General features: G+C 41.3%; 5 protein-coding genes and 1 pseudogene across 6 annotated transcripts; 2 read left to right on the forward strand and 4 right to left on the reverse strand. All coding sequences in view use genetic code 12, as the record gives it.

The window, feature by feature from the left end:
- Positions 1–328: 328 nt before the first annotated feature.
- NAP1 (histone chaperone) lies at positions 329–1612 on the reverse strand (the record flags this gene model as incomplete). The annotated part of the gene is made up of 1 exon (XM_051753371.1): positions 329–1612. The coding sequence occupies one exon, from the start codon at positions 1610–1612 to the stop codon at positions 329–331; it is 1284 nt and encodes a 427-aa protein (XP_051607766.1).
- A 305-nt stretch (positions 1613–1917) lies between these two features.
- Positions 1918–4335, reverse strand: PXA1 (ATP-binding cassette long-chain fatty acid transporter; the record flags this gene model as incomplete). The annotated part of the gene is made up of 1 exon (XM_051753372.1): positions 1918–4335. The coding sequence occupies one exon, from the start codon at positions 4333–4335 to the stop codon at positions 1918–1920; it is 2418 nt and encodes an 805-aa protein (XP_051607767.1).
- Positions 4336–5756: 1421 nt separating this feature from the next.
- On the forward strand, positions 5757–6962 carry KGF57_003906 (nicotinamide-nucleotide adenylyltransferase; the record flags this gene model as incomplete). Its single annotated transcript, XM_051753373.1, has 1 exon — positions 5757–6962. The coding sequence occupies one exon, from the start codon at positions 5757–5759 to the stop codon at positions 6960–6962; it is 1206 nt and encodes a 401-aa protein (XP_051607768.1).
- A 67-nt stretch (positions 6963–7029) lies between these two features.
- LEU1 (3-isopropylmalate dehydratase) lies at positions 7030–9336 on the reverse strand (the record flags this gene model as incomplete). Its single annotated transcript, XM_051753374.1, has 1 exon — positions 7030–9336. The coding sequence occupies one exon, from the start codon at positions 9334–9336 to the stop codon at positions 7030–7032; it is 2307 nt and encodes a 768-aa protein (XP_051607769.1).
- Positions 9337–10233: 897 nt separating this feature from the next.
- Positions 10234–17236, forward strand: KGF57_003908 (annotated as a pseudogene). Its single transcript has 5 exons — positions 10234–10324; positions 10375–11092; positions 11627–12448; positions 12907–15374; positions 15513–17236. Coding segments are annotated over exons 1-5 (5823 nt in total).
- Positions 17237–17244: 8 nt separating this feature from the next.
- MMS22 (Mms22p) lies at positions 17245–21993 on the reverse strand (the record flags this gene model as incomplete). The annotated part of the gene is made up of 1 exon (XM_051753376.1): positions 17245–21993. One exon carries the CDS (start codon positions 21991–21993, stop codon positions 17245–17247), a length of 4749 nt encoding a protein of 1582 aa, XP_051607770.1.
- Positions 21994–22058: the final 65 nt, after the last annotated feature.

The following is a 22058-nucleotide window of genomic DNA, read 5'->3' on the forward strand; positions in this document are numbered from 1 at the left end:
ACTCACCCACTATATACAGATCTTCTCTGTGTGATGTGATGGGTGGCGAGGGGACAACCTCAGGATCGAATGAATGAAATGTTATATTGTAGCTGCCCTTCTACTACCACTTTGCTTCGATTGATTGTGCATTCCTGCAGCAACGAAAATTACAAAGCATCGTCCTTTTTTATCAACAACTGCATTCAATTCTCCTACGTTCACGTTCACGATAACCCTTTCAAAGTTTGTATTCACAACTATTCAACAAATGTACACACACACACACACACACGCACGCACGCACGCACGCACACACACACACATAGTCAGCTTCTCATCCCTCCAATTATTGTTGCTTACACTCAGCTGGTGGCTGTTTTTCTTGTCCAGCTTCACCACCATCCTCATCATCATCCTCGTCTTCGTCTTCACCATCTTCATCAGAAAACTCGTCCTCTTCATCACCGTCAAACTCATCAGGGTATGCGAAATCAACAGCATCACCGGTAAACCAATCAACTGCTCTTGGAATCAACCGGTCCTTGATTTCTTCACCCAATTGGTAATCCAACTCCAATCTAGCTTCTAAATCCTCATCTTCTTCATCTTCATCCTCTTCATCGCCATTGTCTTTGTCCCGCTCCTCATCATCTTCACCTTGACCATTTGAACCTTTTTCACCGTGGCCAACTTTTGGTGGTTTTGGTGGATCAAAGAAATTGAAAAATGATTCAGTTGGAGTAATCTTCTCAATAGTTCTAGTTTGCTTAGTGGTTTTATTTCTTTGTTTCCTTCTTTCAATATTGATAGTTGGGTTCTTCTCTTTCGACTTCCAATTGATTTCACACCCGGTTGCATGATCGTAAACGAAATCACCACTGTATCCCAACTCAGCTTGGTAATGATAAGTCTTGGTCAAGGTTGAATTGGACAAGTATTCATTCTCGCCAAACTCGAAAATCAATTCAAACCCCGGTGTCGACAAGTATTGCATACGAATATCAATCAAATGCTCCAATATTTCTGAATCCCTATCGGTAATGGTTTCCGATACTGTGGATAAGTTCTCCAATGCAGTCAACCAGAATCCAGGGATACCCTTGGCATCTTTACCAACTGTCCCTTCAGCATCCTCTTGCTCCTCATCATCATCATCTTGTTCCTCCTCGTCCTCATCCTTCTCTTCAAGTGCTTTTCCTTCTTCAATCTCCTGCTCACTGGGCTCAACATCCCCCACAATAACCTGCTTCCTCTTCGCATAAAGCGGTTCATACTTCTTGAAATACCTCTTCTCCAACTCCAACAACTCCCTCTGAAACTCAGCCTCTAGCTTCATCTGCTGCTGTTGTATCGACTTCAACCCATAAACACGATCCTTAACCGCTGGTGGCAAGTTAGCCACATATCCGCTGCTCTTACCCACCAAATCACCCAATTTGCCCTGGATCATGGACAACAAAACGGGATTGTTGGCTAATGTTTGATTGATTTTGTTCTCGTTGCCTTCTTCAATGGTGGGCACCGTGGGTGGTTGCGACTTCAAGTAGGAGCTTGTGACGCTCGCTGGGGTATTCTGTGGGGTGGGGGCTTTGGAAATGTCTCCGTTCTTTTTCTTGATTGGTTCGGACATGATGGAATAGGTGTGATTTATGTTGGTGGTTTATTTGAAAGGAGAGATTTGGATAGAAGGAATGGAAACTTGAAGTTTTTTTTTTTTGTTTTCTGTCTGTCTGGCCTCTCTTTCTTCGATTTTTTTTTTTTTTTTCTTCTTCTTCTGTGGTGAATTTCTTTTTTTATGCGAGATGTTGTTGTCCGAAGAGAATTAAAGTACGACACGTGCAACAAACCACACGCGAAGAACAGTTCCACTTTCATTTCGCTTTCATTTCCAATCATTTTCTACTACAAAAGCTACATACTTCTTTCTCTATCTATCTAGGCACCCCCGACTTTGATCTTTTCCTCCGAAAAATCAATTGAACTCTCCATTCCAATATCATTGAACTTCCCATCCAAATAATCATTGATTTCATCTTTCCTCTTTTCCCATTTCGTCACTTGACTAAGTTTTTCTTCAATTTCAGTAATTTCATTATCTATAGTCTTTAAATTCTCCTCACTAGTCAAGTCATGTAGTTTCCAAGTACCCTCCTCTTCAATTTCCAAAATATAATCATGATACTTCATCAACAATGGTCTATGAGACAACGTAATGAATGGAATCTTTTTCAGCTTCAAAAGTTCAAAAAGATAATCTTCAACATCGGTACTGACGGCATTGGTACTTTCGTCAAGAACCACCAACTTGGGGTTCTTGAACAACACACGAGCAATACTAACACGTTGTTTCTCACCACCACTGAAAACATCCTTCCAATCCTTAACAACATTGAAACTACCCTCTCTCTTCAAAAGGTACTCCAACTTCACTTCACGAAGAATATGGTACAAGTAATCATCGTTGTAACCCATTTCCAACATCTCAACATACGAGTGTGGGTATATGATCTGGTCTCGTAAATTACCAGTTGTGAAATACGTCTTTTGTGGGAGGTAAAAAATATCGTCATCATTGGGTTTCGATAAAAGACCACTGTATAATGGCCACAACCCAGCAATAATTCTCGCGATTGAAGTCTTCCCCGATCCATTCAGTCCTAAAATTAACATATTCCTCAGCTTAATGTGGAAATTCAAATCTTCAACCAAGGGAACGTATTCGGAACCTTCTGGAGTAGGGATGATTACTGGAATATGTTCAAATCTCAACCCATTGGGGTAATTGTTTTGAATAGTGCCATGAATATCAGCAATTCCTCGTTTATCACCATAATCAAATCGAGGCGAATGCACACGATGCAACTGCGTCAACAAGTCAAAGACTCGGTCAGTATACCCAGTCAATGTGTTGACGTCTTTGATGGAATACATCAATCTCGAACCAGCATCCGCAAGAGACAACAATAATCTCTTGTTGGTGATAAACTGCCTCATATTCTTACGTTCGCTCGCAGCACTTGCAGCAGCATCCAGCGACACATCTTTCTTCTTGTCTTCTGCAGGCCACAATTCGTCCAAAAATACCGGCAATCCAGCAAAAATGTACCCCCATGCCGACCAAGTATATTTCAAAACGTAATCTTCCAACGTTGCATACCAAAAACTTGTATTGATCTCCTTTTTGACATGATTCATCAACTTGTTGAAATTTTCACGAAGCTTGGCCTTTTCAATGAGTGAACCTTTGTAAAACCCAATTTCCTCGCAATTGGTCATGAAATTTAAATGCTGATTGAAATACACCCCTTCGAGGTGGGCTCCCTGTGCCGATAATTTACCGAATGATGGCGTGGCCTTCTTCAACATGACCGCCGTGAGAAAATAGTTGGCAAATATTCCAAGTATAGCACCGCTTCCCAAATTATCTCTCAAGTACACCGCGAAAAAAATCATATCAATAAATGGCTTACCCATTGATGAGAACAACGACGATAACGAAGAGCAAAACTTGGTCACATCATCAGTGATGTATTGGTCAATGTTTTGTAAAGCTGACGCACCCAAGTCAATCTTGTAATACGCCATTGTTTGGTCGAGATACATGTCATGGATATACCTCGTCAAATTAGTCCTGAAACCTAGAGCTAGTCTCTGGTCCAAGTACTTGATAGCAGCATTGGTATATGAAGCCGGAAACGCAATCAACAACCAGTAGATCAAGTCACGCGAAAACTTTTTCCCATTTGCCGCAATCAAGTTTTTCACAATTTGACCATCTAACTTGGCAACTAGCAACGATAACCATGTTCGAAATATTAGAAAGAAACATTGTGATAGCAACAACGACGTGTTTTTGCAGTAGAATTTAGGAATCAATATTCTCCAAATGATAGCCAACTGATTAAGAAACTTGGAGTTGAACAAGACTCCCTTCTTTTGCAGCAAGAGACGTTGATTGATCACAAAGTCCTTGTACAAGTACTTATCAGCAGCATACAAGTCGTTATTAGGCTTGGGTATGATGATGCGTTTGATTGAGTCCTTGCCGCTAGGTATAAACACCTCTCTCGTTCCATTCTTGAGCATATTTGACGACTGGCGAATAAGACTGGGCCGTCTCAATTTTTTGGCCAACACGTACTCATTGTACTTGCTAACTGCTCCACGTATCGAGAAGTACAAACCAAACCCAGCGGTGGCTATTAGTGTGGTGAAGAACAAAACCACGGGCCGTGATTGGTAGTTCAATGTAACCTTGTTGTGCTTGTAAGTAACGACAAACTCGTGCAACAACAAAAGGATGTTTTTGATATCCTGCTTGTTGTAGCCGGCTAGTTTTGAGATGGTCACCATGATTTGGTCATGCGGTGTTAATGGAGCCTCTCTCTCTCTCTGTGTGTGTGTGTGTGTGTGTGTGTGTGTGCGTGTAAAATAGATGAGCTCTGAGTTGTGATGGAACTGAAGGGGCGGGGGGATATCATTGATACAACGATTTTTTTTTTTCCCTCCCTCTGTTTCAATTTCTTGTGACAGCAAAAAAAAAAAAAAATTGCGGAGTGAAGACACATGGCTACACGTGACAGGCAAAGAATATACATTGTTGAGGAGTTTTCACATTGTGGAAGAGTTTATACATTGCTATACAGAACAACGCTGAGCATGAGGCGGGGAATACATATTGCCCCTTGTCAAACGCTCTCTCTCCAACGAGACGTGTAATCGCAACAGCCTCGTCGGTAGCCAGACTTGTGTCAGATGATGCTCTTTTCACACTATTTGCAGAACCTACCAGTGGTAGCTTTATATAGCACGACAAAGAACAGGGAATGCTGTAAAAGACACCCACGATGCAGAAACGGTATACAGTGAGGGGCTCCATTCCTGACGAGCTCAAATTCCTGGCGCGCATTCCAATAGTGAACCACATGTAGCTACTGCTTTGCCATCTTTTCGGTGACGCAGGCTTTGAACCTTTGAAATTCTTGCTCACAATCACCCTTTTTTATAGTTTGATATTTCAAAAGCACACAGTTCCCGTATTCAGCACCGTGTTTTGCGCAGCCTCCAGCAGCATTCATCAATCGCTTTGCGGGTCTGATTTTGGTAGCATTGCTCATAGTGAAGATGTCGTTGCAAGATGAAGAAGTATTTGGAATATTTCTGGTTCTCTTATTTTATTTTAATTTATTTTATTTTACTTTATTTTTTTCTCTTTTTTTTTCTTCTGCGTGTCGCATGTATAAACTGATCCACACTGTCGCAAGATAAAGAAAGATGCAGTACTGTACACTATCGGCACCAGATCTACTGTAGCTTAGGTTTTTGCACAGATTCTATCGTTATGTAGCGTTTCACAAATGTCTACTGAGTGCCAAAATTGCCTGCGCTTCTGCAAGTCTTTTAAAGATAAAGTTTAGTTTTCTTATCAGAGCGAATGACTAATCCCCATATCCGAAATTATAGAACTCAATAATCCACAATTTTATTGTACTGTTCTTCGTCTCTTGTAAGCGCAGTCAACAAAGGGAAAGAAGAAAAAAAAAAAAAAAAAAAAAAATTTCTACCGCGGAAAAATGTGACCCACCTTTCCCTCTTTTACTACCTTTAAGATCTAGAATAATCTGTACCTTACAAGGGGAGCAGGGGAAGTTTTCTCAAACGTTTAATTTACCATTTACGAAGTGTAAAAATACTCGAACATAACCACAGACTGCATAATTATTTCCCAGGCAGAGTCTCACCCCCACGCATCAGTCCCTTGACACTAATTCATAATGGACCCCACAAACGACCCTAATTTCACACCTCCGTCCAGAAACAAAAACATTGAACCCACTGCACCACTGCATGCTATACCGCAGAATGTCCCAATCCAGCCTTTTGTGATGGAAGATTTAGGAGAAGCGTTGGATGATCCAGCGCCACACCCAGCCTCTTCCTCAGCAAAGCCTTCAGTGATCCGAGGCAAATCATACGAGAGCAGTGGAGAATCTGAGTCCCGGTATCACTCCAAGATTCCTCGTAAGCATACTGAGTTAACAAACTCATCATCAGATGAGGAAGAGGAGATAATTATTGATGTTTCCGAACCACAAGAAGAAAAGACTAGAAAGGAGATTCTCCCACCTTCTATCCAGGTACGTTCGTCGCAAATTGCTGATTTGGAAGAGGTGCCTCATGGGATACAGCGGCAGGCAACTGAATTATCAGAGTACAACTTTCCAACTCATAGATTGGCTACTACATTGACCGACGAATCAAAATCGCCATTGGTTATTGTTGCTTGTGGAAGTTACTCGCCCATAACTTATTTGCATTTGAGAATGTTTGAAATGGCATTGGATGCGGTAATTGAACAAACGCGATTTGAGGTTATTGGTGGATACTACAGTCCGGTATCTTCAAATTACAAGAAACAAGGGTTGGCCCCTGCTCATCATAGGGTTAGAATGTGTGAATTGGCGTGTGAACGTACTTCATCATGGCTTATGGTTGATGCATGGGAATCTTTACAACCAAAATACACAAGAACAGCATTGGTTTTGGATCATTTCAATGAGGAAATCAACATTAAACGAGGAGGAATCATGACAAAGTCGGGTAAGAGAAGAGGAGTCAAGATTATGTTGCTAGCAGGTGGGGATTTGATTGAGTCAATGGGAGAGCCCGATGTATGGGCAGACCAGGATTTGCATCACATTCTTGGGAAATATGGTTGTTTGATTGTGGAAAGGACAGGCTCAGATGTGAGGAGTTTCCTCTTGAGTCATGATATTATGTATGAACACAGGAAAAACATCTTGGTTATCAAGCAATTGATCTACAATGATATTTCGTCAACGAAAATACGATTGTTTATTAGAAGAGGCATGTCTGTGCAGTACTTGTTGCCCAATTCGGTCATCAGGTATATTCAACAGCACAATCTTTATGGAGATTCAGAACCTGTGAAACAAGTCATGTCAGAGCGTGCAGATTAGAGATTGTATAGTATTAACTTTAATTTGATATAAATAATTAGATATTCTGTAATAAATTATACGTCGTTCACCATTCTTGAGTTTTCAAACCATACTTGCTCTTCTTGGCACCCTTAACAGGGGTAATCAATTTGGACCCACCCTCCAAAAATGAAAAAGTGTCCCTTCTTTTCTCCTCAAAAGCTTTGATATACTCTTCCTTTTGCAATGTCAATCCAATGTCATCTAATCCATTGAGCAAACAGTGCTTCCTAAACTCTTCCACTTCGAAATGTTCAACCAAAACCTCGTCAGTTTCACCATCTCTAATTTGTTGAGTTGGCAAATCAATGGTCAACTTGTGTCCGGCTTCAATCACCGGTATAAGCTTTGACTCAATAACCTCTTGAGGTAATCTAATTGGAAGCAAAAAGTTCTTGAACGAGTTGTTGTAGAAAATGTCACCAAACGATGGAGCTATTATAGACTTGATTCCGAAGTCCTTCAATGCCCATGGCGCGTGTTCTCGAGAAGAACCACATCCAAAGTTGTCACCGGTCACCACCAAGATTTCAGCCTTTCTATATGGCTCCCGATTCAACACAAAATCAGTCTCAACGTCTTTACCGTTTTCCTTGACAAACCTTGCTTCATAAAACAAACCATCCTTCAAACCAGTTCTTTTGATTGTTTTTAAAAACTGTTTTGGAATAATGGCATCGGTGTCGACATTAGCCTTGAATAACGGAGCTGCAATACCAGTCAACACGGTGAATTTGTCCAAACCACTAGCAACATCAGGTGATGGCTTCGATTTCTTTGGTGATGGTTGTGGTATATCCTTAAGTCTGTCATCTTCAACAGCTTGTGACACATCCATTGGCACTTTTTCGTGCTCGTAAACTGCATCTTGCAACTCTTGGTCTTCTTCACCCAGCTCAATTGCCACCTCGGGTTCATCGGTGTGATTGTGCTCAAACTCCCTGATGTCGGTAAAATGTCCCTTGATAGCAGCAGCGGCAGCCATTGCTGGCGACATCAAATGTGTTCTTGACCTTGCTCCCTGACGACCTTCAAAGTTTCTGTTTGATGTCGAAGCACATCTCTCTTCAGGGCTCAAAATATCAGGATTCATTCCCAAACACATTGAACAACCAGCTTCTCTCCAAGTGAAGCCAGCAGCCTCAAAAATCTTATCGAGTCCTTCCTTCTCAGCTTGTCTCTTGATTAAACCAGAACCAGGCACTACCAAAACTTCCTTGACGTTATCGGCTTTCTTGTGTCCTTTTGCTACTTTTGCAGCAGCTCTCAAATCCTCAATTCTTGAGTTTGTACATGAGCCAATGAATGCTTTGTCAATTTTGATGTCTTTTAATGGAGTATTTGGAGTCAATCCTTGATACTTTAATGCCCTAAGCATACCCTCCTTCTTGATTGGATCGCTCACTTCGGCTGGATCAGGAACCTTGGCAGTAATTGGCAAAGCATCTTGTGGAGAATTACCCCAAGTTATAGTTGGGACAATATCCTTCGCAGCAATCTTGATATCGTAATCAAATTTTGCACCAGGGTCTGAGTGTAATGTCTTCCAGTATTTGACAGCTTTGTCCCATTCTGCTCCCTTTGGTGCCAATGGTCTTCCTTTGATATACTTGAATGTAGTTTCGTCTGGCTTGATCATACCGGCCCTGGCACCAGCTTCGATTGACATATTACATATCGACATTCTAGCTTCCATAGACAAATCTTCAATAGCTTTACCAGCAAACTCAATAACACATCCAGTACCACCAGCAGTACCAATAACTCCAATAACATGCAAGATCAAATCTTTGGAAGTGATTCCTTCACTCAAGGATCCATCAACAAAAATTCTCATGTTTTTTGATTTGGTTTGAATGATTGTTTGTGTTGCAAGAACATGCTCAACTTCTGAAGTACCGATACCAAATGCCAAAGCACCAAACGCACCGTGTGTGGAAGTGTGTGAATCACCACAAACAACAGTGGTACCAGGTAAAGTGAATCCTTGCTCTGGACCAACAATGTGAACAATACCCTGTCTGCTATCACTCATACCGAAATAAGCTACATCAAAATCCTTGACATTTTGTTCCAAGGTCTTGACTTGCAACTTGGAATCACTCTGTTTAATAAATGAATCAACGTCTTTGAAGTTGTTTCTAGGAGTGGTAGGGATATTGTGATCAACAGTAGCCAATGTACAGTCAGTTCTTCTAACCGATCTATGTGCATTCCTCAATCCTTCAAAGGCTTGCGGGGATGTAACCTCATGTACCAAGTGTCTGTCAATGTACAATAAACACGAATCGGAGTCGTCTTTGTAAACAATGTGGTCTTCAAATATCTTGTCGTATAATGTCTTTGGGGCCATGATTAGTTTCGTTAGTATTCGTTGCAAATGTGCATTCAAAAACAGAAGAGTATGGACCGATTCGCTGGGTATATATAGCATTTTCTTTTCTTTTTTTTTTTTTTTTTTCAAAACAAATGCGTCATGAGAATGTGCGGGCCGGAGAAGGAGCGGTTTCGGAGTGATTTCTTTTTGTTTTGTTATTTTCTTAAACCAATTAGATTCTTAGTAATCATAAGCGTTTCGTGGGGAAAATAACAGAAGCCCTACTAAAACCGAAAGGAGATGATAAAAAGAATATGTTGTTAAGCCCTTAAAAACCGATTTATTCTCTGTAAACATGCCTCAGGTCTGCAAAGAGGGGACGTAATTACGATTGATTGAATCTAAACTCCTAGCTTCTAAGTGTGTTTTTGGTATTTTTGTTGAATTTTGTTGCTAAATTTAGCAAATTTGTAAATGAAGGAAATACTTACAGAGGGGGACAAACTTCTCAGTAATAGAAGGTTAAGTCAGTATTATCAAACATTAGTAAAAACGATGTTTGGGAGCGTAATGCCGCTTACAATTCCATAGCTTGACAAAATTAAGCATTAATGAAAAGTGAACTAACGATTCTTCATTTGTTTTTCTGGAATTCTCGATAGGTATTGACTCTAAGACAGTGTAGTAACTATGGTTCTCCTAATGCAGGGGGTAATTATTGCTCCTCCCCCAGTTGTCTTTCGTGGGCTTATCTAGATTTAAGCGGGGTCTTGGAGATTGAGCACAACAATAAACCTTCACAGGCGAGATCTCGGAGATAAAGAATAAGGTTTTCTCTTCAATCTTTACAACCACGCCCCACGCAAGACAACGCCTTTTACAAATGACTGAGTATAAAACCAGAGCCAATTTTCAACTCTTGCGGGATTGATCATGTTCTTTGCAAACCCGGACTACAATGAGTTATTCCCCACAAAAGAGACAAAAAATACGCAGTTATCACAGGCGCATCTTCAGGTATTGGGTATGAACTTGTCAAAGTCTTCAGCAGAGCAGGATACAAGGTTATCGGAGCTTCCCCACAATCTGTGTTGCATTTGCAAGATCCACTCGTTGCCGAGCATGGACTCATTTCAGTCCCTTGCGACATTGCCAACCTTGATGATTTGAAAAAGTTGAAGGACGTTGTATTTAAGGAGACTGGTGGATATGTTGACATCTTGTACAACAACGCTGGTATTGCGATTGGTGGACCGGCGGCGGAGATGGACGAAAGCAAGGTCAACAAGATCTTCCAAGTGAATGTGATTGGTCATATCAACGCCACAAAACAGCTTGCTCCATATGTGGTCAATGCCAAAGGATCGATCGTTTTTACAAGTTCAGTTGCAGCAAGAGTGCCACTTGCGTGGACTAGCATATACAGTGCCACCAAGGCTGCGATTGATTCATACGCACAAACATTGCACGGTGAGATGGAGCCTTTTGGAGTCAAGGTGCATAGTGTTATCACGGGAGGTGTGGATACAGAAATAGGTGCAAAAGCGGACGTTGATGAGGAGAAGGAACTCGAGCACTCTTTGTATAATGTTGAAGGTGCACGTGAGAGTGCATTAGCTTCAAAGGACATGACTAAGGTTGGGGTAAGTGCTGAACTGTACGCCAAAGACGTTGGTCGCAAAGTGTTGAAAAAGCTGTCCAAATTCAACTTGTACGGAGGAGCAAAGGGTTACACGTTACATTTTATTGGAAGATATTATCCCTTGTGGTTGGTGGAATTTATTATGCAATGGTTCTTCAAACAGCTTAAGCCATTTAGAAATATCAGGAAATTGAGGAAGTAGAGTAGATTTCTTAGGGAATTGAGATAATAAATAAGCTTTTACGTACATGGAGATGTGTAACAAGTATGTGATTGGAGCAAGAACATTACAATTCCCAATTTTAAGTTGCAACAGGGTTAGATGTGAACAAGACACCACCACGAGAGGACACGATGCCGTTGTAGTCGCCTTGCATTTCGTTCAATAGCTGTGAGATGTAGAAAACACTATGTACTTGGTGAAGAACTCCGCGTATTTTTCCATGCAATTAACTCCGTCCCATCTATATCCGCTGACACCGAATTGGTACGCCTTTGATTCCATTAAACCCGCCCCCCGCCCCCCTCACTTCTACCACCACTCTTTAACGTACCAGGATATATAAAATACTGCAATAATCTATCTTATTTTTTGATGAATGAAATATGAGCCTATCATATTTTGCGTGTATCAAGAGAGACCGTCATTAACCTCGAGCTCATGAGTGAATCAAAATTACACAGACCAAGTCAAAAGTACGCTTTGATTACTGGGGCTTCATCAGGTATTGGGTATGAGCTTGCTAGAGAATTTTCCAGAAAAGGTTTTAAAGTTATCGGAGCTTCCCCACAATCTGTGTTGCATTTGCAAGATCCACTCGTTGCCGAGCATGGACTCATTTCAGTCCCTTGCGACATTACCAACCTTGATGATTTGAAAAAGTTGAAGGACGTTGTACTTAAGGAGACTGGTGGATATGTTGACATCTTGTACAACAATGCAGGAATTGCTGTCAATGGCCCTGCAATCGAAATGGATGAGAGAAAAGTTGAAAAGATATATCAGGTGAACGTTACTGGACACATCAGTGTCACCAAACATCTTGCTCCATATGTAATCAACGCCAAAGGATCGATTGTTTTTACCAGCTCAGTTGCAGCAAGAGTGCCGCTCGCGTGGTCAAGCATATATTGCTCTACGAAAGCCGCTATTGATACGTATGCGCAAACACTACACGGTGAGATGGAGCCTTTCGGAGTCAAGGTGCATAGTGTTATCACTGGTGGGGTGGACACGGAAATTGGTGTAAGAGAGAGTAATGCCGAATACGAGAATACCTTCAAGAACTCCTTGTACAATGTCGATGGGGCAATCGAAAGTGCTATTGCTACTAAAAAGATGAGTGAGGATAATGGTGTTAGTCCTGAAAAATATGCTAAAGATATTGTTGGAAAAGTTTTGAGAAAACTGACAAGGTTCAATTTGTACGGTGGAACCAGTGGTTACACCTTGCATTTTATCAGTAGATACATGCCTTTGTGGTTTGTAGAGTTTTGCATGCAATGGTTCTTCAAACAACTCAAAGTTTTTGGGAATATAAGAAGATCAAGAAAGTAGAGTGTCTACTTGTCTGGTGGCTAATCAGAATACGTATAGATAGTTCAAGTTAGATTCGGAAAGTGTGTCTGTGAAGTGGATCTTCAGTTACAAAACTCACAAAATGTGGTTCGTAAGCCCTTCTGTTGATTGAAGGTACCTTCTTCTCTCTTATCCTGTTGACCACAGCCATTGGCACAGTGTAATATTCCTACCATGTATGAAGCGTTGGCCAAGAGCTTTATATGCGTTGTTACACAAAACAACTCTCTCGATTTTGATGAGGTCGCACTACTCTTTGATTTCATTTTCCATCTTTCGTACTGCCACCAAACCTTTGGTAACGCCATCGACAAAACATAGAAAGGATGATTCCTGCCGGAGCTAGAAGATCTAAAATCAGGCCGCCAAGAAAGTCGTTAATTAGCGCGTCATCGTCATTGGAGGATCCTCCCGCTGACCCCGCTGCTGATTTTGAAAAGAATTGGTCCGTTTTGCAAAATGCAATAACTCAAATCCAGAACAAAAATGTCTCAAGCCTATCCTACGAGCAGCTATACCGCAAAGCGTATGTTTTAGTTTTGAGAAAATTTGGAGGACGGTTGTACGACAAAGTTGCCGATACAGTAAGGAGCCATTTGCTAGAGCAAAGATCTATATTGGTAAGCCTTGGCTCAAGCCCCGAACAGTTTATGCGCGTACTTATCCAAGAGTGGGACGAACATTTACAAAGCATGAAGTTTATCAGTGATGTGTTGATGTACCTCAACCGTGTATACGTCAAGGAGCACAAAAAACTTCTCATCTATGATTTGGGTGTTCAATTGTTCAAGGAAAACGTGGTGATGTACAACAACAACGAAATCGGATCTCGGATGATCAACATTGTGCTTGAAGAGATAAGTAAAAGTAGAAGAGGAGTTGTCGTTACTTCAACAATGTACATCACAAAGATCATACAAATGATGGAACTGTTGACCGAAAGCAACTTGTCGTCGGAGATGCAATACGGTGACAACTACTATCAAACTGTATTTGAACCCATGTTTTTGAAAAATTCAGAGAGTTTTTTCCAAGATTTGTCGCAAGGCTTCATGGCGTATAGTAGTGGCTCAAAGTATCTACATGCCACTTCGCAGTTCATTAGCGACGAGGAAAAACGTATACAATTTTTCCTACCTCAAACTACCCATTTAAAGGTGTCCACTTTGATGGATAACATACTCATCAAGGATAAAATCGACAAGGTTATCTTACTGCAGCAGGAGGGACTAAACTACTGGCTTCACCCTGTTATAGCAAGCGTCACTGGCGAGCAAATTTCTCAACCCCCCAATTTCCAAGCAGAATTACGACTACTATATCGCCTCATAGGTAGGATAGATGACGAGTTCCAACTTTTGAGGTTAAGGTTGAGAGAAGTGATTGTGGCTCAAGGGACTTCTATCCCAGACATCATTCGCTCCACAGCTGAAGCCAATGGGTCTGAAAAAAGGGGAAGCTCGTCCTCTCAAACCACATTTGCACTCAAATGGGTGGACGCAGTTCTTCGTTATCGAATGTCTATGCTTGATATTTGGAGAGCGTCGTTTGATGAGAATTTGATTATCGAACAAACCTTGACCTATGCAATGAGGGACTTTATAAATGGCTCAAAAGGGAAAGGTTCCACCACAAGCATCAATGCGCCGGATCTTCTTTCTGTGTACATGGACCATCACATCAAACAAGCGAGCAAAGGTTTAGCAAGTAAAGAGTTGACCCATCAATCAGGAGATCAAACGGAGAATCTAATCAACAACTCTGTGCAGTTACTAAGATTTATCAAGGACAAAGATGCATTCGAAGCTTACTATGCCAACCATTTTGCAAAGAGATTTTTGAATGCAAAAACATCTTCTGGTGGTGCCGTGAAGAGCGTTGATGTTGAGGAAATGGTTCTTTCTAAATTGTGTGAAGAGTTGGGGTCTTCCTCTTTAGATAAGGTGATAAAGATGAACAAAGACATCAAGATCTCGCGTGATACCACTCGCGAATGGAAAACTTATTTGAGTACAGCAAAGGCATCGTCTTCAAGCTTGATTGAACTAGACTTGAAAATTTGCAATGTATCGGTGTGGCCAAAGTCTTTGACCAAGGACTACAAGGACACGAAAGAGGACCGTGACGGTGCTACTTTTAAATGGCCAAGGCAGTTGAGAGGTACAATACGAGAGTTTGAGGAATTTTGGCTTTCAGGAAAAAGAAATGACAACAAGTCGTTGTATTGGTCGCCAAAGTTTGGATCTGTTGATTTGAGAATAACATACCCTTCAAAGACATACGAAATCAATATGTCTGTATATGCCGCAATAATTGTGCTACTATTTGCTCCGAGCCTGTCTTTGGATGATGAGCTGGGACTGGCTTTTGAAGAGAGAAAAGAATACTCCTACCGCGATATCGTCGAGTTGACAGGTATCCCCGATTTAGAGCTTAAGCGTCACTTGCAGTCAATCGCAGTTGCGCCAAAACTGAGATTATTAGTAAAGATTCCGATGAGCAAGGACGTTAAGGAGGATGACGTTTTCCGTTTGAATGATAAATTCAAATCTTCAACGGTGAAAATTAAGGTTCCAACAGTTTCATTGGCCTCTTCTGCCGGTAGTGGTAAGGGGAAGAAAACAAAGGACGAGGAAGAGGTTGACGCAGTGAATGCAAACATATCAGAAGGACGAAAGATTGAGATTAATGCTGCCATTGTGAGAATCTTAAAGTCGAGACGGAGTGTCAAGCATAACGAATTAATCGAAGGATTGATAAAGCAGTTGAGTAATAGGTTTCAACCACTGGTGGTACAGATCAAACAGCAAATTGAGGATCTCATTGATAAGGAGTATTTAGAGAGAGATGCCAGTGACAGGAATTTATACCATTATATAGCATAGAGTTTTTGATAGTGTGTCGGTAGCGCTGTAATGTACAGATAGAAGAAAAAAAAAAAATTTGGCCGATTTCAATTCCGATACGCTTTGCAAAAGCTTTTGTTTAGAGACAGACTCTGTACTGACAGCAAGGAACTAAAATCCGTGATGTCCGCAAACGACGTTTTAGATGTGCTTGAAATTCAACGAGATGATGTCCCTGCTCGCAAAAAACAAAAGATGTCTCCGTCGGTGCCGGATGGTGGTGGCCAACTGAAACCTCTCACTGGAATGGCTCGAGAGTTGTACAATCTTATGGGACCAAACACACCGTCACTCGGGTTAACACCAACTTCAAATACCAAGGATCGAAAAGGGTTTAGACCAAGCCCATGGACTAGACTTGCATTCAAAGCAAAAGAGGATGGGATTGAATTGCAACACTGGGTTAAAGGTGCAGAGAGTTTACATGCTCTGATTGAGGAGTCTCTGAAGCCTTATTTTTTTGACAAATTCAATGTTGATATAGATATTCCAGAACTAGTTGATGAAGAGACATACAACGAGATAATTAAGGAGCTCACTGAAGAGAAAAGCAGCAAGATCGACGAGGAGCCAGAACTGGAGCGATTAAAACACACAGAAAACGAGGAACCATTGAAAGAGAAGGAAGAGGAGGAAAAGGAGGAGGAAAAGGAGGCAGAACGTCCAAAAGACGATGCGAGTACAAGGAAGAAAAACGAAGGGAGTTCTGATGAGGTGACTGCGAATGGGTCTAAAAACAATACATTGTCACATGCTGACACAGAAGCAACACAAGGAGAAAAGGACGAGGGTATAGAACTGTTACCCAAGATTAAGGAATGGAATTACCAAGAAACAAAAACTTTATTCGATCTTTGCAAATCGTTTGAACTTAAGTGGCCGATTATACAAGATAGATTCCCAGTTAGCGGTGTTGCAGTTGAAATACTCAAGGAACATTTTTACAACGTTTGTGAGAAGATTCTCTCTCGACAAGAAATTAAGAACCAGAATCTCCTAAACGCCCTCAAGTCCTATTCAAAAGAGAAGGAGATTGAAAGGAAAAAGTATCTAGAAAATCTTCTTCTCCGAACCCCAGCAGAAATAGCCGAAGAGGAATCATTGGTCATTGAAGCAAGAAGATTTGAATTAGCCGCGAAAAAAATGCTCTTGGAAAGGTCCAATTTGTTGGCACTTTTGGACTCTCCTCAGTCTACTCAAAATGTCGCCCAATTTCAATCGTCTCAGGGGATTGCCAACTTGTACAATAATCTTATGATTTACGACAAGCACCAGAAGAAGAAACAACAGCAACAGAAGGTTGTCCAACAGGAGCCTGTTCCACCACCGATTCCGTTGGCCGCGTCATCTTCTTACAAACGAGATCGTGGTTTCCAAACTCATCTACAGCAATATCTTTCAAGTTTATTGAAACAAAACTACCATACAAGTTCGGCGATCAAGCAAGACGCAAACGCTATCCACCAGTTGTTGTTGAAAAGGCTCACCCAAAAAGAGGAAGAGGCCTATGGTTTGCACTATCATGGTACGGAAAAATTGACACCCGGTGTCACTCTAAGGTCTCAGCAAAGATTGCTGGGTTTACAACAGAAACAATCAGTCTTGAAAATGGCAGCAGCTCTTATGCAAGAGTTAGACATTCCTACTGCTGGCGGCAGTGCCATAAAACCTATTATGCCCACACGAAAAACAATGGCAAAATTTGATGAACTTTTGAGAGCAGTGGTCACTTTATTGGATGTGAAGAAGGCAAAAGATAAACTAGAGTCGGAAATTTCATTGATTAAGAGCCAAAGAGGACTTCAATAGGCGTATATTTAGAACTGAAGTTCAAACTCGGTATATAATTCGTCGGTAGTAGCTTCATCTGCCAAGAACGTTCGATTAAACTCTATTCTAAGCTTCTGGTGGAGATCGGCCCTCACATTGTGGTCACCATCCTCTAGTGTTTGCTGGCGGGTTACAAACGGAAACCTTCCAACAAGTTGATCCTTATACTCATTGAACAATGCCAAAAACTCCGATGGTAATTGATACCCCTCATATAATATGTGGTGGATATCTCCTAACAAAGCGCAGATCTTTGTACAAACGCGAAGCCCATAATTTTCAGCTTCAGATTCAGCAATACCGCGTGTCTCAATTTCTTTCAATAACATCTTGATCACTCCCAAAAAATGAGGATTTGTAAACTCCAACCGGTGCTCAAAAATACTGCAATTGAAGCTGTCTAATGCCTCAAGTACATAATTCCAAATTCCAACGGAGTTTTCTGCAAACAAGCTCTGAAAGGTAAAATAGTAGTCATCCACGTCATTGAAAGACGACACATTAACCTTTGTTCGACACAGTTGCTCGAGTGGTTCCATATCGTCGTCGAAGTCGTAGGTTTGTTCGAGTGACGCGTCTCTTGTTGCCTCTGATTTGACACCCACCAAAGATTGAAACTCTTTCAAAAGCTTTTCGTTCTTCTCGTCAAGGTCATACCGTTGCAATTCTTTGACTAAAGAAATGCAAAATTGCTTGTACTTATCATTGCTCAAGTTGCCACTGTCTCTTTTTACAGTTCTTACCGCCTCATGGACTATCATATTGAATTCACCATGCGAATCGCTGGAGTTAGCCCTATTAAGCATATTGGCTAATATTCCAAACTTAGTACTTGTCAAATCATACTCGGACACACTCCGTAACTTATGGAAAGAAAACAAAGCCCACCCTAGATCACTCAATCGATTTATAAACTCAATCAATCTAGAGGGGACTATGAAGGAGGTCAAACCTCTCGCTATGTTGATCAAGACAGCCTGTTTGCAGTTACTCAAATTGTAGAACCTTGAAACCTCAACATAGAAGTGGAAAACATATTTGTCTCGTGACATATCCTCTCCTATAAATGGGTACGTTTGTAGTACTAGCTTGTCCCAGTTTCCTCCCGAAAGGTGAGTTGCGGCAACCCAGATTTTTATACAAGTGGAAATCAACTCTTCAACATCTTTAGATCTACTGGCAATTGCAGCATGTTTAAGCATATAAGAATTAACAACATCGAGCGAGATCTCCCTCACAGAATCGATGACTTTCATTCTGGATGCGTTGCTCATTTCCGATTTTGCAACAAGAAGTTTCTCCACAAAAAATGTGCATAATCTGGCGATATCAAGATTGATGCTTGTGGGTAACTCAGCTTTAATTTGTTTTATCGACAATAATAGCTGAATCATACCGGAAGTTTCAGCCATGGAGGATTTAAGTAGTGATTGCAAAGATTGCAAAAATTTTCTCCATAGCTTTGTTGCCCCATGTACCGTAAATGCCAACGAAGCCAACTTGCTTGTCATTATTTCCACTGCTTCTACCGGAAACTTGTTTTTCTTGGACACAGCAATATCAGCTACAGCAATTAGACCCTCAACTGCTCTTTTGAGAAACGGCAAGTGAGTAACTTCATTGATGGACGACAAAAGAATCTCTACTTGCGCTCGCAAATCCGTTTTCGAGATCAGGCTCAACATTATCAATAGGTTGAATTTATTGCTAAACATTATCTGCTGCTCTGTTGTATCCCCATGCTGCGTAGAATTAAATGAAAGCAACTTCGTGACTAGTCTCTTAACGTGGGAAACATCCGTAAGGGAAGAAAAGTGCCAAAACAAAACTTGCAAAAACTTGTCAAAGAAGGATTCTCCTGGTATATCGAACCGAGTCCTCACTTGTGGTAATATTTTGGGAACAGAATCTTCCTCTAGTAAATTAGCAAACCTTCGTGATGTTATATTCCCATACATTTGTAATATCAATTTTTCATCAAATTGCAAATTTTTGATGCGGCTTATGCTGAATATGATCTCGATATAGCGAGAATAAACTTCCGCACCAGTTCTTTCGTTGAACTTTTGAAAAATCAAACATAATGGTTCCCAAGTCAGCGGCAGTTTCTTAGTTATGCAATATAGGTAATACGTGCCATCTAAAAGCCGAAAAAGATCATACGTCTCACAGCTCTGTGTAGCCAAACAAATTGATGGCCACCAATTTCCCTGTAATTCCAATATTTTGCACATGATATAAAAGGATTCCGCTTGCTTACTCAAAGACTCGCGGCGAAGGTCCAACATTTCAAACTGAACAGTATCCGTAATGGCAAAGAACCAAGACCAGTATGTCGCTCCGTAAAAGGTGAGGTTTGGTCTCCTGATAACACCTTCATTTATTCGACCCATAATGAGCATAATATATTGAAGTAGCATCAAATAAGGGAGACAAAAGAACTTGTCGCTTAGTTTGATGTTGGTATTATCCCGCACAGTGTTGATCAATTTCTCTACCCAGCTCCATTCTGTCTCTGTTGGTGATCGCTGCAAAATCAAACACCAAGATATCAATCCACGCATACATTCATAAAAGTCTCTTTTTCGCATGGTGCCCTTAACGAACTCTAAATTTAAAAGCTTGTATAGCGTCTCGGCGTGTTCTCTGGAGCTATCAATTTCAATCAAAGACAAATTAAATTGCGTATCCTTAAACACCACGGTAACAGGGTCCTTGAATCGATGAAAACTCTTACCATCCCCAGTCTTGTTGAGTTGTGTTAATTTAAGATCACTTAGTATACAACCCACAGCAAACAGCGGATCGTGAGATAATTGTAATTGTCCACTCACGTGGGGATTGAAAAACTTTGGTCGTTTTAGTGTGTGTTGCTTCCAGTGGTGAGAAGTTTCAGCCTCGATATCCACAGATGCATATATTGGCGCTCGACTGTGTCGGTTTTGAGCTCTTGCATTATGAGGTTCGAAATAGTTTTCAATGTGTACTTGTTGACGTTCAACTTTACTCCTCCTTTTTTTGAGGGTTTTCTTATTGTGAGCCAGATTGGATCTTGTCAAGGTCGTACGAGGTGTCCGTTGCAGTCCCACAACACGTGTAGTTGCTTCTTTCTCACGGCGAGTATCATCGTTCGTCGATGTTGCCTCTGCAAAATTGTCGTCCATCTCTTCACCAGCCGATATGATACTATCAACTGTAATGTACCTCGTATGTTTGCCACTACTGATTGCATCGTGTCTTTTCTTTCTAGCATAATTGGATCTCGGTTTTCGCGTGATGGAAGCAGGAGAACGCCCACCCGAGCGAACAGATCTTTGACGACTTACGTTTGAACCTCTACCATGAGATCCCATCAGTAACGTCCTCTTCGATGTGGGCTGTCCAATTTTTCGACTTGTTGTAAGCATGTGGTCTATCGCATCACTCTCAAGAGCCTCGCCCTCGAAGCTAGGGGAGACATCTCGGTTTCTAAACGGGAATAAATCCAGATCGGTGTCAGAGTCAGTATCAATGTCCGTGACCGAAATATCAGACATGTTAAGCTCCGAGAATTCGTCAGCAACAGGTGGTGACTGTGCTACATCACGGCCATCCTCCAAGAAGTTGTCTATAACGTAATTCTCCGGCGAAACTTCTTCCTCTTCATCATCATTCAAAAAATTTTCTTCGAGTTCATCATTGACTCTTCTTGATCGTATTCTGCTCACTGACTTCTTTATGGCAATCCCCTTCTTGACCTCGCGCTGGGGCTTTACCATTTGCGGTCCTCTGGTCGCTCTCGATTTGTATATGGATAGGTGCTTTGCTGATTCAGGCAATACGCCTCGCAATGCGTTTTTTTCCTTTCTATACCGACCACCAACCCGAACATACAAGTTCTCCTTCTCTTCCTCGTTATCGACACTCGAGTCCAGATCGGTATTAGTATCAAGGCCAGAACCTGATACATAGCCATGAATTTCGTAAGGCTCATCATCCAGAATCTGAGATGATTCCAACCGTTGCTCCAACGTGGGAGATTCCGAATTGACATCAAAGTTCGCGAGGTCGTCATCATCACCACTCGCGCCCAAAGTTTCATCGTTTAATTCGTTTTCTTGTTCCTCCCGTTGGGCGTTTTTCGACTGCTTTCCTATTATGGCATAAAAGCTCTTGTGTTTGAATTTTTCATCCTTGGGATACTTGCTTTTCAACTTTAAATAATTGTAATTCAAGAGTTTTACAACATCTTCAAGATTTTGGTCGTTCTGTTCATAGACTGTATTCAACTCTTGCGCATCGGCAAGACCCAAGTACGATGCTTGGTCTGACAAGTATGGATGTGTACTGGCAAAATTCCGCCTTCTCAAATTCCTCTCCGAAACGAATGTCTGATATTTCGAGTTTATGTAAGCTTGAAGGTGACTTGCATTCTCTTCATTCTCGACCTGCACAGGTGAAGTATGTGGTGCGGCACGGGGGGTTGGTGTGAGTTCCAGTACATTTTGGACCTCCATCAGGATATCATTGTCGCTATCCTCAACGACTTCTTCTTCTTCTTCTTCTTCTTCTTCTTCTTCTTCTTCCGGTAATGCATTGAGGTGAGCTGGTCTGGAAAACTTTTCTATAACATTTTCAATCTCCTGTCGCTTCCCACTCGGTAGATATGACAATTTTCTTTGAAGAGCTGCTTTCGATAGTAGGGACAAATCGAGAGATCCCTTCTCTTCTTCGTCTGAATCCGAAACGTCACTCATCGTGCTAGTGTTTTGATACGATATCACAGTTGTGCAGTATTTCGTATCTTGACTATTTTCTTCTT

The sequence above is a fragment of the Candida theae genome (assembly GCF_024610275.1).
Source record: "Candida theae strain CBS 12239 chromosome Unknown scaffold5, whole genome shotgun sequence".
Lineage (NCBI taxonomy): Eukaryota > Fungi > Ascomycota > Pichiomycetes > Serinales > Debaryomycetaceae > Lodderomyces > Lodderomyces theae.